At 46.0% G+C, this 13,666-nt stretch overlaps 1 protein-coding gene across 3 annotated transcripts in view; it reads right to left on the bottom strand.

Annotated features, from left to right (window-relative positions):
- MBOAT1 (membrane bound O-acyltransferase domain containing 1) overlaps positions 1-8,967 on the bottom strand; it is a 113,681-nt gene extending 104,714 nt beyond the window's left edge. Inside the window, exon 1 of one of the 3 annotated variants that reach the window (XM_028479013.2) lies at positions 8,657-8,967. In XM_028479013.2, the coding sequence (XP_028334814.1) occupies positions 8,657-8,752 (96 nt within the window). In that variant the 5' untranslated portion in view covers positions 8,753-8,967. The remainder of the gene's footprint in view (positions 1-8,656) is intronic. The other 2 variants (XM_024121982.3, XM_028479014.2) reach the window with 2 other exon arrangements.
- Between the last annotated feature and the right edge of the window lie 4,699 nt (positions 8,968-13,666).

Below are 13,666 nucleotides of genomic sequence, written 5' to 3'. Positions count from 1 at the left end.
ATGGAATATAATCTGAAAAATATACATGTAACTGAATCACTTTGCTATACAGCTGAAACTAGCATTGTAAATCAACTAGATATTTCAATTTTTTAAAAAAGACAGAAACACACATAACCAATATGCAGACAAGTAGATATGCATATACAAAGTCCATAAACATAATCCCCCCCCCCACCAAAAAAAGAAGCACATACAGTATGGAGAGAGTGCTATGGAGAAACAAAGAAAATAAAATCGGATCCATCTGGCCCTGGGGGAGGGGGCGGATGATCTCTAAGGGGAGAGGAGAGAGCAAGGCCAGGGTTACAGAGAGCAGACGGGAGGGGATGCAAAAGGAGATGAGGATGAGGGCTAATGTCAGGGAGAGGGAAAAGCGGAAGGAGAAGCTGGAAGGTGTGAGAGACGCAGTGGATCTGAGGCACAGGAAAGAACTCATCCGCTGCGCTGATGGTACAGCGCCCAGGGACGCAGTGGCTGGGGCGCGGGGCAGTGACGACAAGCCAAGTCTGCAGAGGCAGTCCCGGGTTCGAGCCCTGCCTCTGCGCCTGCCCAGCTCCCAGGCAGCCCGCCCTATTTGTGTGCAGCTCCAGGAAAGACCACAAGGCTCAGGGTCAGTCGCTGGCCGCGGCCTGACCAGGACTCTGGGCCCCCAGGGGACACCTGTACCTGCCAAGCACCCTGCCGTTCATCCCTGAGCCTCCTGCCCAGCATGCAGGCTCGCAGCCATGGGCTCCTGACATCCTCCTCCTCCTCCACGACTTATCTTCCCACCGCCGACCTCCCTCCCACTGCCGAGGTCCTCCCCAAAGCCCCCCCTCTGCTGTGCTCCGGAAGCCTCAGTGTCTTCCCGGGGCTCTCCCTCCCTCTTAGCCTTGCGGGAGAACCGTCCGCCCCCAGGCGTTTGCTTTCCCATTTTACCACCACAAACGGCAAGGAAAGAGAAGGAAGTCACTGCTTTTCCAGATTCCCCCATTGCTGCTTTGGATCATTTTTCTTCCACCATCCTTCTGTCATTTAAGAATATACTTGTGGACTAACAGATATAAGTGCTGTATAAAATCAGCCAATTATGGGAAAGTAGCGTATCTGCCTTGACTGTGTTTGTCATTAACCTGAATAGAAAGACCTTTAAAATTGACTTCTTTAGAAAGCATTTGAATGCATTTTGTTTGGTACTGTATTTATTCAATAAAGGGTTTAAGTAGCGCCAAGTGTGAACTGGGCCCTAGGATGGTGTCGGTTGGAGGGAACGGGGTGGGGGGGGACTGAAAGCACAGAGCAGGCTGACCCCCCCGCTCATCAGGCTCAGCTGCTGCCTCCTTTGATAAAGGGGCTAAGAGAGCTCTTCCAACGCCCTTTGAGAGGCACCATCCTTCCAGCCAGGAAGTACCTCCCTCCAGACCCCACCCAGGGCCCTAACATTAAATGAGATGCGCCCTGGAGAGTGGCTGGCTGAGTGCCCGATAGCAGAGCCTGTCATACTCTCTCTGGTCCTTCTTCATTGTCAGGATCTACCAATCTACCTCCACATTCCTGGAGAGTTTAGGTACCACAGAGTCCTTCTCTCCACCTCACATCCCCAGTCACCTGGGCAGCTTCAATGTTTAGGAAGATGATCAACCAAATCCCCCAGTTTCTCGGCTTGCTAAACTGAACCGACTTTCACCCCTTCTCCCATGTCCACACCTTGACTTTCATCCTTGCCCAGGGAAGCTTCACTAGGAATCTTCAGCTTAAATATCCTGGCCCCCGGCTCTCTCACTTCCCCTGCACCTGCCCCTGAAAGTCCCTCCAATCTCCAAATGTTTCCCTTTTCACTGCCATCACCTGCAACCACTTGTCAGCAGCTTTCAACACCCTTACTTCTTAACGTTCCAACAACCTTCCCTGCAAACGTCCAGCTATTTATTTTACTTTTGCTCCTAGAAGGAGCTGCTGAAAGACAAAAACCACAGATTGGCACAAATCCTGAAATTTTTGATTTTCAGTGCGTTGATTATACTCAGCAACCCATTAAATTGACCCCAGGCCGCTCCTTCTCTGCTCCCCCCGTTAAGACTAAACCTCCACTCATTGTCAAAAAGCCCTGCTCCGCCTCCATCCCTGCACCTTCAGCCATGACCTCCTGCCCCACTTCACAAAATGAAAATCCTTTCACATCTTAAACCCTTCAAAGCCTTCCCTTTGATGGTAGTAATGCCTCTAAACTTCGGGTAGCACAAGAATCACCTAGGCAGCCCTGTCACACGGTTATGTATTTGGATTCACGAGGTCTGAGTCAGATCCCAGAAGCATATTTGGCAATAGATACTGATGATGGTCCATCCACCAAATGTGAGGAAAATTAGTCTAAAACAGGGTCTCAAACTCCAGTCCTCAGGCCAAATCCATCCCCTGCCTGTTTTGTGTGGCCTGCATGTTAACTACATGTTTTTACATCTTTTAAAGGGTTGGGGAAAAAAATCAAAAGAAGAAAATTTCACAACATGTGCAAATTACATAAAATTCAAATTTCAGTCCAGAAATAAAGTTTCATGAGAACACAGCCAGGCCCAACGATTTACATACTGTCTATGGCTGCTCTCACGGCACAATGGCACAGTTGAGTCGTCGCAACAAAGACTGTACTGCCTGCAAAGCCGAAAATATTTACTGCCTGGCCCTTTATAGAAATCGTTTGCTTCCCCCTGGTCTGCAGGATGAAGTACAAACACCTCACCAGAGCCTCCCAGCTTCCTCATGATGTGACCCCTGCCTCCCTCCCCAACCTAGAGTCCCAAAGTCTTCACAAGGGCAGCCTCACCAGCCACTTCAGTGGACTCAGGTCCTTGAACGAAGTGCACAGTTTCACACCTCCCCGCCTCTGTACGTGCTTTTCTTTCTGCCCACTTTGCCTGACAAATACCTCTTCTGCCTTCAAGACCCAATTTGTGGTCCTCCCCACCTGTGAGATGCTCTCTGACAACCACACCTCACCCCCCTCCACTGCACTTAATTAATTTGTATCCCAATTATCTGTATACAGCAGTGGTTCTCAAACTTTTGGGCATCCCAGCATCACCTAGAGGGCTCATTAAATCCCCCGCTGGCTGGGTCTGCCCCCAGAGCAGCAGACAGGGTGCCAGGCAGAGAATAACATTTCTAACAAGTTTCAAGGCTGATGCTGCTGGTACAGGCACCACACAGGAGCAACACTGGCTGACTTCTGTGTCCCCACCCCACCCAACAATGAGTTTTTCGAGGATGGACCCTATTTTATTCATGTTTGAATGATAACAGCCTCACCCAGTCCCAGGAATTCCTGGAACACGGCAGAAACTCAGTATTTGCTGTTTGGAGTCTAACCAAATGATGCTCCTCCCATAAGCCAATGATTTCACTATTAGACAGTGAAAGGGAAATTAAGTGGGGAGAGGAGACCTAGCCTTGTAGGAACTACTGAGGCCAAAAAAATTAATGAAGTGGCTCTCTGCAGGATGGACATTCTGTGACCTGCCAGATGCATCCTGAGCCAGGGTCAACTGGAAAGCCCCAGGGTGGAGAGTAGATTGTTCAAGTCAGAAACCCAAGAGTACAGCCTGGAGGCAGCGTCAACAGGGGGAATGTTCGGTAGAGGACCCTCCCCACCCCTTCCGCAAAGATCCATCTCTCTCCACTTTAAAAACAAGATTCTATATCAAAGTCTGATAATGTATATCATTAGCATTGGCATATATTGCTACTAATGACAAGCATTTGTTGAGCACGCTACTACTTGCTTGGAATACCAGGATAGATAAAACCTAGACTTCAAGGAGACTTTAAATTAGTTTGAAACTCAGTATTATAAACCAGGCAGGATACCTAACAAAATAAGGTAACATTTTGTGTCAAGTGTCAAATATAAACCATGTCAAAGGTAAACAGTAAATTCCACAAGAGTCCAAGGTGTCCTGTGGCTTTCCCTTCTCTGTTCCACTAAGGTACCACCTACAAACCTCTATGAGTACCTACATAGGTCTGTGAGGACATAGCACTTCTATAGGTCTTTTGTCTCCTCCATGGGCGTATAAACTCTTCAAGGATAGAAACCTTGATTTTTTTTTTAATCCCTATATTTCTAAGACCTGACCAAGTCCCTGGCACTACTAGTGTTAAATAAATATTTAATTGATTTAATAATGACTGTGGAATGTGAGCTGAGCTTTTAACCAAGGGCAAGACTTAGATAAGAAAAGAAAACTGAGGGTTGGGCTTTCCAAGAACAGGCAAAAGAACCAACCAGGTGACTGAAAGCTCCAGGCAGGTACAGAAACTGTGGTCAGAGGCCCCGGTGGAATCATCAAAACCCACTGCTGATATCACCATGAGTCGAGAGGGTCAGGCCTTCAGAGCTGGTCTTCACTGATCTTGCCTTTTAAACTGTAACACAAGCTTACATAAATAGGCCTAAACCTGGACTGCTTTAATCTCAGAAATCATTTCCTGGCACTCAGAGTTCCCCACCACCAAATTGCAAATTCCTTAAAGCCAGGAATTTCTCCTCTTGCACAGCTCCTAGGATATGACCTTGTACCACACAAATTAGGAATGTCAGTATTACCGCGTCTATCCTGGTAGCTGAGTCAATTTTGCAAACTTCGAAGGCTAGGATAGTTTAAAGACAGATCATGCCATACCCCACGACCAAAACAGAGTGGAGAAGCCATGAGCAGATGATTTAAACAAAAAAATCTAACAAAATAGTCATCCTCAGTTCTTTGCCAGAGCTCCACATCTGCTCGAAATTCATTCTAGAAATGCAGTTTTCATCAAACTCATCTGTGAGGCACCTGTGAAGGCCCCTAAGTCATCCATTGCCTATACTCTGGATCTGAACTGCTGTGCTCTAGTCTCTAATTAAATAAGATGATTTTGCATTTAACATCTTTAGGAGGAGGCCAGGCTAGTAAAAGTCCCTGGAAACTAAAACCATAGACTTTTCCTGAGTAGAGTCACAATTGCACACAGGCTCCCCCCATAAGCTAACAGAACAGATAAATGGAAGAATCAGATGAAAAATAATTAAAGACAGCCACTATGGAGAACAGTATGGAGGTTCCTTAAAAAACTAAAAATAGAGCTACCATATATATGATCCAGCAATCCCACTCCTGAGTATATATCCAGAGAAAACCATAATTTGAAAAGATACATGCAACCCCAATGTTCACTGCAGCACTGTAGCACTATATACAATAGCCAGGACATGGAAGCAACCTCAATGTCCATCGACAGATGAATGGATAAAGAAGAGGTGGTACATGTATACAATGGAATGTTACTCAGCCATTAAAAAAAAAATGAAATAATGCCATCTGCAGCAACATGAATAGACCTAGAGATTGTCATACTGAGTGAATAAGTCAGACAAAGACAAATATCATATGATATCGCTTATATGTGGAATCTAAAAAAAATGGTACAAATGAACTTATTTACAAGACAGAGTCACAGATATAGAAAACAAACATGGTTACCAGGGGGAAAGGGTTGGGGGAGGGATAAATTGGGAGATTGGGACTGACATATACACACTACTATTTATAAAATAGATAACTAATAAGGACCTACTGTATAGCACAGGGAACTCTACTCAGTACTCTGTAATAACCTATTTGGGAAAATAATCTAAGAAAGAGTAGATATATGTATATGAATAACTGATTCACTTTGCTGTACACTTGAAACTAACATAACATTTAAACCAACTATACTCCAGTAAAAATATTTAAAAGAAGAGTTCTTTACTCACATAGTAGAATGCTCAACAGATATTTCAGGTTTTGCAAATAATAAACAACTTGACACAGGGAGACCCAGAAGCCAAAGACATTCACACAAGTGTAATCAACACGGAAATTACAAATATACGTGTGTGAAATGTTAAGACATTAAGAATAGGATTCACTATCTTCAAGTGGCATATAAAGAAGCACTTGGGCAACCTGAGGTATATGTTTTATCATTGTTAGCAAATCGAAGGCCAATAAAAAGTCACTCTTTAATAGGCCAGGAGCAAACATGTATCAAGGACTGGGCTCTTATCCTAGGACTGTCCTCCAGACCTGGCTCCACTTTTCTCTTCCCAATTTTGTGTCCCAGGGGGAGCCCCTGCAGACCACATCGCCCAGGGGCCCCAGGCCAGCCACCCACTGGGGGCCACTGCAAGAGATGGAAGGGCCAGGGGATGGGGAGAAGGGCTGAGGTTCTCTCTCTCTCCCCCCTGTATCCTGGCAACAGGACTTTCTCCCCTTTCCCTTGCCCAGGTCTTGGTACCTGAACATCCTTTATTGGTTCCTTTAATGCCACCCACACCTCTCTAAGTAGTTCATCGAAGTTTCTTCATTGCTATCCATTGAGTTGAATTGTTTCCTGCCAGGACCCTGTCTGATACAAGGACTGTAGGGCATTTTATATCTATATAAAATGTCTTGACTCCAAAAGGTAGGTCTTTTTGTCGTCTCCCATTTTACACGTGAAGACACTGAGGCTCCGGGAGGGTAGAATACCAGCCAGCAGTCATAAGGGAAGTTTTCTGGCAGAGCACAAATTAACCCCAAGTCAGTCTAACAACTAAAAAGCCCTTGAAAGTGCGAGGGGGAAAAACACATCAAGCTTCCAAACTCTCAAGCCACAGTTTAGCCTCAAACCACATTATTTATGGTTTGGGATTCTCCCTCGGCCTGAAATGAGCCAGCTGGGACATTGCCCTTTAAGTGCTTCTTCCACCGAGAGTCACTTAGATTTGACCCTTCCGGAGGGCAGTGGGGTTTCCTAAGATCTAAGAGATCGCAGGTGCTCCTTCCTCACCCACATTTTTCCTTCAGTTCATCCCAGAAATCCCTCCCTTCCAGCCTTAAACGTCCCACAGGCTCTCTTGTTCTTTTTTATAAATTAAAACCAGAATTCCTGTGCCAGAAATCCAGGATATGGAGGATGAGGGTGGATGCAGTTACAAAGCATTAATAACATCATCCTAGGCACCTCTCAGTCATCAATCTCTGGGATTCATTAACAATCTAACTCTTTCCATACAAAAAACCTCCCTGGATTCCTCTTCTCTCTAGCTGTGCTGAATTTCTGAAAATGGAAAATGCAATTAAAATAAATTGTGATGGAGAGTAGAGGGGTAAGTACCAACAAACTCCCCTGAAGGAAATTCAGCTCTGAGTTCTATTTCATTTCAGGGCCAAAGAATTTGCTATTATTTCTGCCTTTGCAGGTCCATGGCAGTCACTACACTCTCACTACAAGAACAGGCGTTAGCAGCTGATACGTCTCCCAATTTCCTGACCGTCTGGATTTTACAACTGATGGCCGACAGTCAGATCAGGTGGAGTTCTGAATCAGATCCTCAGAGGGAGCCAGGTGGAAGGGTGGCTCAGTAAACAGCATTTGAATAAGGGAAACATCTAGGTTTCACTTCCTCGTTGCTGAGGGAATGTGAATGGAGAGAGCAGCAGGTATACTCTTGTTTGAAGGAAAGAAGAATTTTTTAAAAGATCACTAGTGGGCCCTCTTCCAGCATGCCTTACCCAATTCCATTTAAATAACATACAGCTGACCCTTGAACTACATAGGGGTTAATCTGTCTATGATTTACTGTCGGCCCCTTGTATCTGTGGTTCCTCGGAATCTGTGGATTCAAGCAACCTCGGATGGTACAGTACTGTAGTATTTTCTATTGAAAAATATACACATATAAGCGGGCCCGTGCAGTTCAAACCCGTGTTGTTCGCGGGTCAACTGTATATTTATTGACTCACTGCTAAATACAGGGTCTAAGTAGCCTGCAGCACCTAAAGAGACAAGAAAAGGGGTTAAGATAGCCTCAACCCTCGGGAAAATTTCTTACCTGGAATTACTGTTGTTTGCTGCCATTTTCAGTTTTAATGGTAGCAGACAGTTGCTGGACAGTCCAAATACCTGCAACAGTGCCTCTCTTCTCCGCCATTTTCAGTTTTAATGGTAGCAGACAGTTGCTGGACAGTCCAAATACCTGCAACAGTGCCTCTCTTCTCCCACTAACCTGTCCTAGGGAGCCTGGACCCCCGAGGGTAGACTGACTGAATAACCTAAGGCCCTCGGCAAACCACAGCATCCTGTGTCCCTCCTCCCTTGCCGATGTTGATCACAGGTGGTACAAAATAACTGTCAACCCGATTTCACAAGCCTCACTGCCGAAAACCCAGGTCTCTCATTCAAAAGCTACAGGCTTTTGCTTATAGATCACTCAGGTTCAGTTTCTAAGTAGGTTCATCTAACTTAAAAATAATAAAGACTTGACTACACTGATGAAAGAAACACTTGAGTCATTTATCAGAATGTTTTAGCCCTGGGTTACAGGAAACGAGGAAACCCAAAACTTCAAACAAAACAAAAAAGTTTATTCGAACCTTCTGTGCAAAGTATACCAATTTTTTTCGCACTTACAGGAGAAAAACATCAATTGAAAACCAACAAACAAAACTCCACCTGTCTAGTTTGTAGCAGTGAAATCTGCTATGGGGGCGGGGACGGAGGTAGATAACATCCCCACCAACGCCCCCCCCCCGCAGGCTTCACGCCCGCTCCAGCTCGGGGAGGGTTCCCGCGCTCCCGCCCCAGCCGCGGGCCGCCCGCCCGCCGTTACCTGGTCCAGAGGGATGCCCAGGAGCTCGCTGAGCGGGTGCAGACAGGTGGAGCCCGTGGTGCGGTAGGAGAGGCTGGGAGGAGGCTCTGCTGCCATCCTGCATCTTCGGGAGGCGGCAGCCCCGGCCCCAGGCCGCGCCACCCCGCTCGGCGTCCTCCCGCCCGAGTGCGCGCGGGTGGCTGTCCCGAGGGCCGAGTGGCCGCCTGGCTCGCGGGGACCGAGCGGCGAGCCGGAGGACGCGACCCAGCGCAAACTCTCGGGGCGCAAACTTGGCGTTGGCGCAGTGGCCGCGGGCGCGGCAGGAGGGCTGCGGCCGAGAGCGCTTGCTTCCCGCTCCCCTCCTCTCGCCGCTCATTGGCCCGGCCGCCCGGGACTGCCCGGGAGGAGGGAGGAAGGGAGGGAGGAAAAGTGGGGACTCGGAGCCCGGCCCTCGAGCGCCACCCGGCCCGCCCTGCCCGGGCCGACCCGAGAGGGAAAGCGACGACAAGGGCGCCGCCGCCTAGCCCGGCGCCTGGTGGCGCGCGGCCCCGGGGGCGGTAGGAGCCTCTGCTCTTCCTTCTCCCGAGCTCCCCATCCTCCCTCCCCACCACAAGAAACGACCTCCATCCCGGTCACCCCGGCGGGCTCCTTGCGCTAGGGAGCACCCTGACCCCACCCCGTTCTGGTTCCGCCGCAGCGTCGGCACCCTGGCCCTCCCGGTCCCCGCGCCGACTGAGATTTCCTGCGCTTTCCTTGCAAGGCTTCTCCCTCGCAGTCCTTGCGGCAAAGGGTTAATCTGCCAGGGGCTCGAAGCCCAAGGACACCCCGGGGCTCCCAGCCAGCACCCCAGCACCCAGCCTCCTTTCTCTCCTTACATGCCTGTGGGCAAGACATAGTTTCCTACACCCTGATCTGACATGGTCTGTGTCACACAGGCGCAGACACTAGGACTGCTAGCTTCTGACCATTAATGTCCGGCCCTTTGGACTGTGAATTCTTTTACCCCTGTAAGAAACGGCGCTACTGTTATGTGCGCTCTGATCAGCTTTTGCCAGAACCGGTTCTAAAAAGAGGTACCTGGCCCCTTCACTTCTCTGTCCTCAGACACCCAAGTGTATCACTGGCACTTGGAAAACTTTCAGTTGATTAATAGGTTTTAAGGATCACAAAAGTCTTGATCCTTTCCAAGAACTGTTGTATACTCGCTGATGAAGAAGGCTTTCGGGAAAGCAGGAAATCAGATGGGTAGGAAAGAACAAAAAACAAAGAAAACTGAGTTGGTGTCAATCCCTAGGCTTCACCAGGTAACCAAGCCCAAAGCTTTGCATCAGCAGTTTCCTGGGAGCTGGTAGTAGCCACAGAGCCACGGATTAGTTGGTGGAGAATCTGACCAAACAGGGGGCCCAGTAACTTTAGGGCAGAAGTAACATTGTCATCAACGTGGCCTCCAGCTTCAAATCCAACTGAAGGCCTGTCAGACAGTCACAACAACTTCCCCTCCAAGGCTGGGCCTCACCCTGGCCTTCTGGAAGAGTTTCATCACCAAAAAGCTGCACAGAACTTTAAATGGCCGGGCCAGGGTTTCTCAACTCATGTCCCCACCACTCCCTGTCCCCATGGAGATTTTATAGGAGGCCATCACCACCAGATGACAATCTGCTTTTCACACCACACACACATACACACACTCACACACACATACATATACACACACACTTACATACACACACACACACACACACACACACAGGCATATGCTTGAGGATCAATTAGGCTAGACAGGCTCATTAAATATCACACAGTTCTAGAAATTGACCAGAATTGAAGCAATGTTCCTCTTATCTTGAGCAAAATGTCAGCTTACATGAGGTGTCTGAGGGCAGAAGGAGCTTGAAAGCGTTGTTAAAAGAAAAAAAATCGGGCTTCCCTGGTGGCACAGTGGTTGAGAGTCCACCTGCCGATGCAGGGGACGCGGGTTCGTGCCCCGGTCCGGGAAGATCCCACATGCCGCAGAGCGGCTGGGCCCGTGAGCCTGGCCGCTGAGCCTGCGCATCCGGGGCCTGTGCTCCGCAACAGGAGAGGCCACAACAGTGAGAGGCCCGCGTACCGCAAAAAAAAGAAAAAAAAAGAAAAAAAATCAACACTTAAATGTGAACTGCCAGAAAAGAAAAGTAGGCCAGTCTGGGTAGTATTTACGAAGCAAATGCTCAGACCACTCATAATTTTCCACAAAGCTATGCTCTTCAGACTTCAAAAACTAGTCTTCACGTTGGTGTAGGTTTAAAAACAGAAGATTAGCCCTACACGGATTTTCTTCTGCTCAACAAAACACAGATTATCATCTAGTCTAAAATTTTCCCTTAACAATGGAGGAACTATGCTTAGATCTTGAAAACAAAACATCACAGAACTTAAATCTTAATAATTCTGTTTTACTGATACTGTAGTACAATTAATGTTCAAAGAACTATTAGGTGATGTAGCATCAAGAGAATGGATCAGTTACACTATAGGTTATTTCAGCTGGCTTCTGGAGGATGGGATATGATTCTAAGATGTATAAGAGCTGTACCATGGACTCATCACCCTCCTTTCCTTCCCCTTTATCTCTGTTTCCATCAGAGATCAATTCATAATAATAATTATTACATGTCAGATATACCTTTTAAAAAGCTCTCTCATTTACCAGTGACAATAACCCACGTGGTTGCTATTATAATCTCTTTTATAGATGAGAAGTCTGGAGTTTGGAGAGTTTAAGTATCTTGTCTGTGTTTAGGGAGGTTGACTAAAACATGCCTGATTCCAGAACCTGGGCACTCAGTCATTATGCCACGTTGCCTCCTCTAAAACAAAACATTTCTCTCTTTATCGAGAGGCCCACTCATACACCCACAGGCCTGTCATTCCTGTGGACAAAGCACTGCATTTACTGTTCAAAAATGAGGTGGCTTGGGGTGATGCTACAGGCACTCCATCTCACCTGTTTTCTGTCTGCCGTAGAGTGAGTCTTGATATCAAGGTCAAGTTTCTAATCTCCTTTCTGAAGCTATACTCAGAATGTGAAGTCATCCAGAAGATCCAGTGCGTATCCTGATGACTGGTCTAAAATTAAAGACCAGACAAAAAGACCTGAAAAAGAATCTGGCATATTTCAGGGAGGCAGCATGATACTGTCGACTGATAAAAATTCAACACCAGTCTCATGCCAATCCAGACCCAGCCAAAGATACTCAAACAACAAAATTGAATTAAAATCAGCCTCAAAGTTTACAAAGGTGTAACCCTTCAAGAAGATAAATTCTCATGATTCAATCAAAAATAATCACCAACAAAAACTAATTAAAACCATCTACAATGACATAACCCACGTAAAAATAAAATACCACGCTATTGATACCACATATTCGTGTAATGATATTGTGTATTCACAGAGCACACTCATTTATATCATCCCCTTTGATCCTCCCAACAATTCTATGAGGTTGAAAGGGCAGGCGTTATCACTTTTATTATTATGTCATCACCCTCTCCATTTTTATTCATGAGAATACGAAGTTTCTGGTAACTTGCAGCTAGCTTATCCAGCTGGTAAACAGCAAAAGTAGGATTCAAACTTGGCTATTCCATTGTTCTTTTTATTACACAGAGATCTTTTTATTATACTAGGAGTCCACCTTCAGGAAAACAGCAGAAACTGTTGCCTGCATAGAACATTTAACTCCACGCCTAACATTTGAGATCTGATCCGGAGAATGGTCTGAACTGACCCACGAAGGGTATCACTCTTGCTTTTTAAGCAGTTTCTTTAAGCATCATCCACACAAAACCATAGGGATAGATTTTGCAATCAGTGCCCTACTCCATCACATTTTAGCTCAACCATTCTGCATTTGCTTGGAGCATTGGTTACGTCCTACCTGCCTAACGTATTTCCTGAGTTGAGGTCACAGTTAAACATTGTTTTTATATTTGTTCATGTTCAGAAAATTAAGAAATTAATATAACTGAACACCTACCAGATTTAGCTCTTACTGCTGCATAATGTAGCATTTTCCCCTGAGAATACTATCATTTAGTCATTCAAGATAAATCAACACAAATCCTCTCAGCCTGCTAACCTCTGTACTTACATCAGGGAGATGCTGATATGTCTAAAGACAAAAGAATACAAAATAATATGCCAACCTCTGAAAGAAACCAGTTATGAGAAATACAAAGCAGAAATTAGTCACGGATAAGCAAATGCAGAAATAAATCCTTCTAGCAAAACACATTAACTAAAAATACACAGAACAATATTTATAAATACGATTTTGCACAACTTCTGAGTGGGCAGGATTGGAGGCTAAAATGTAGAAAAGAAACAGGTAATGAAAATCTAAAGAACCCAGCCTTCAGAGCAAAGCAAAACTGGACCCGAAAACCAGTACTGCTTTTTACTAGTTTTGTGACTTTGAGCAAATCAATTATCTTCTTCCAGTCTCCGCTTCCTCCTCTGTAATGTGGAAATAAGAATTACGGTCTCTTTTGGCTGGTGTAAGGACTGAAGGAAAGATTATATATGAAATAACCCGTCATCACGTAATTGTTCAAAAAATATTAATTAACTCTGCTCAGTGGAGCTTACCCTCTACAAGCTAACATTTTATTTTTAACTTTAGTCTTTGGGGAAGGAGAGGTTTCTAAAATGGATCGCACATGTCCCTGCCTACTTAAATGGAGTTCGTGACCATTACTGAGTTTTTGCTGATGAGTCAAGAACCCATCCTGCATTAGAGTGATGTCTTGGAGTTCATTGACTTGTCAAGAATTTGTCCGTACACTAAACTACGCCCAAAGAGGTCAGCTTTTTCAATTACTGTGTCTACTTTCTAGTTTTTCAATCTCCTCTCATATTTCGGTTGTTGCTGCCTTGACTGCTATTTTGGTTCTCCTATGAGTTAGGGAACTCTGTAAAATCGCTAGGCTTTGGCTGAATGCCTAAGGAGTTCTTGTAGAAGTCAAGTACAGTTGTCCCTCAGTATCCGG

This window comes from Physeter macrocephalus, chromosome 18 (assembly GCF_002837175.3).
Source record: "Physeter macrocephalus isolate SW-GA chromosome 18, ASM283717v5, whole genome shotgun sequence".
In the NCBI taxonomy this organism is placed as follows: domain Eukaryota; kingdom Metazoa; phylum Chordata; class Mammalia; order Artiodactyla; family Physeteridae; genus Physeter; species Physeter macrocephalus.
The sequence above is the reverse complement of the archived record's forward strand: the minus strand, read 5'-3'. Positions and strand labels throughout refer to the sequence as shown.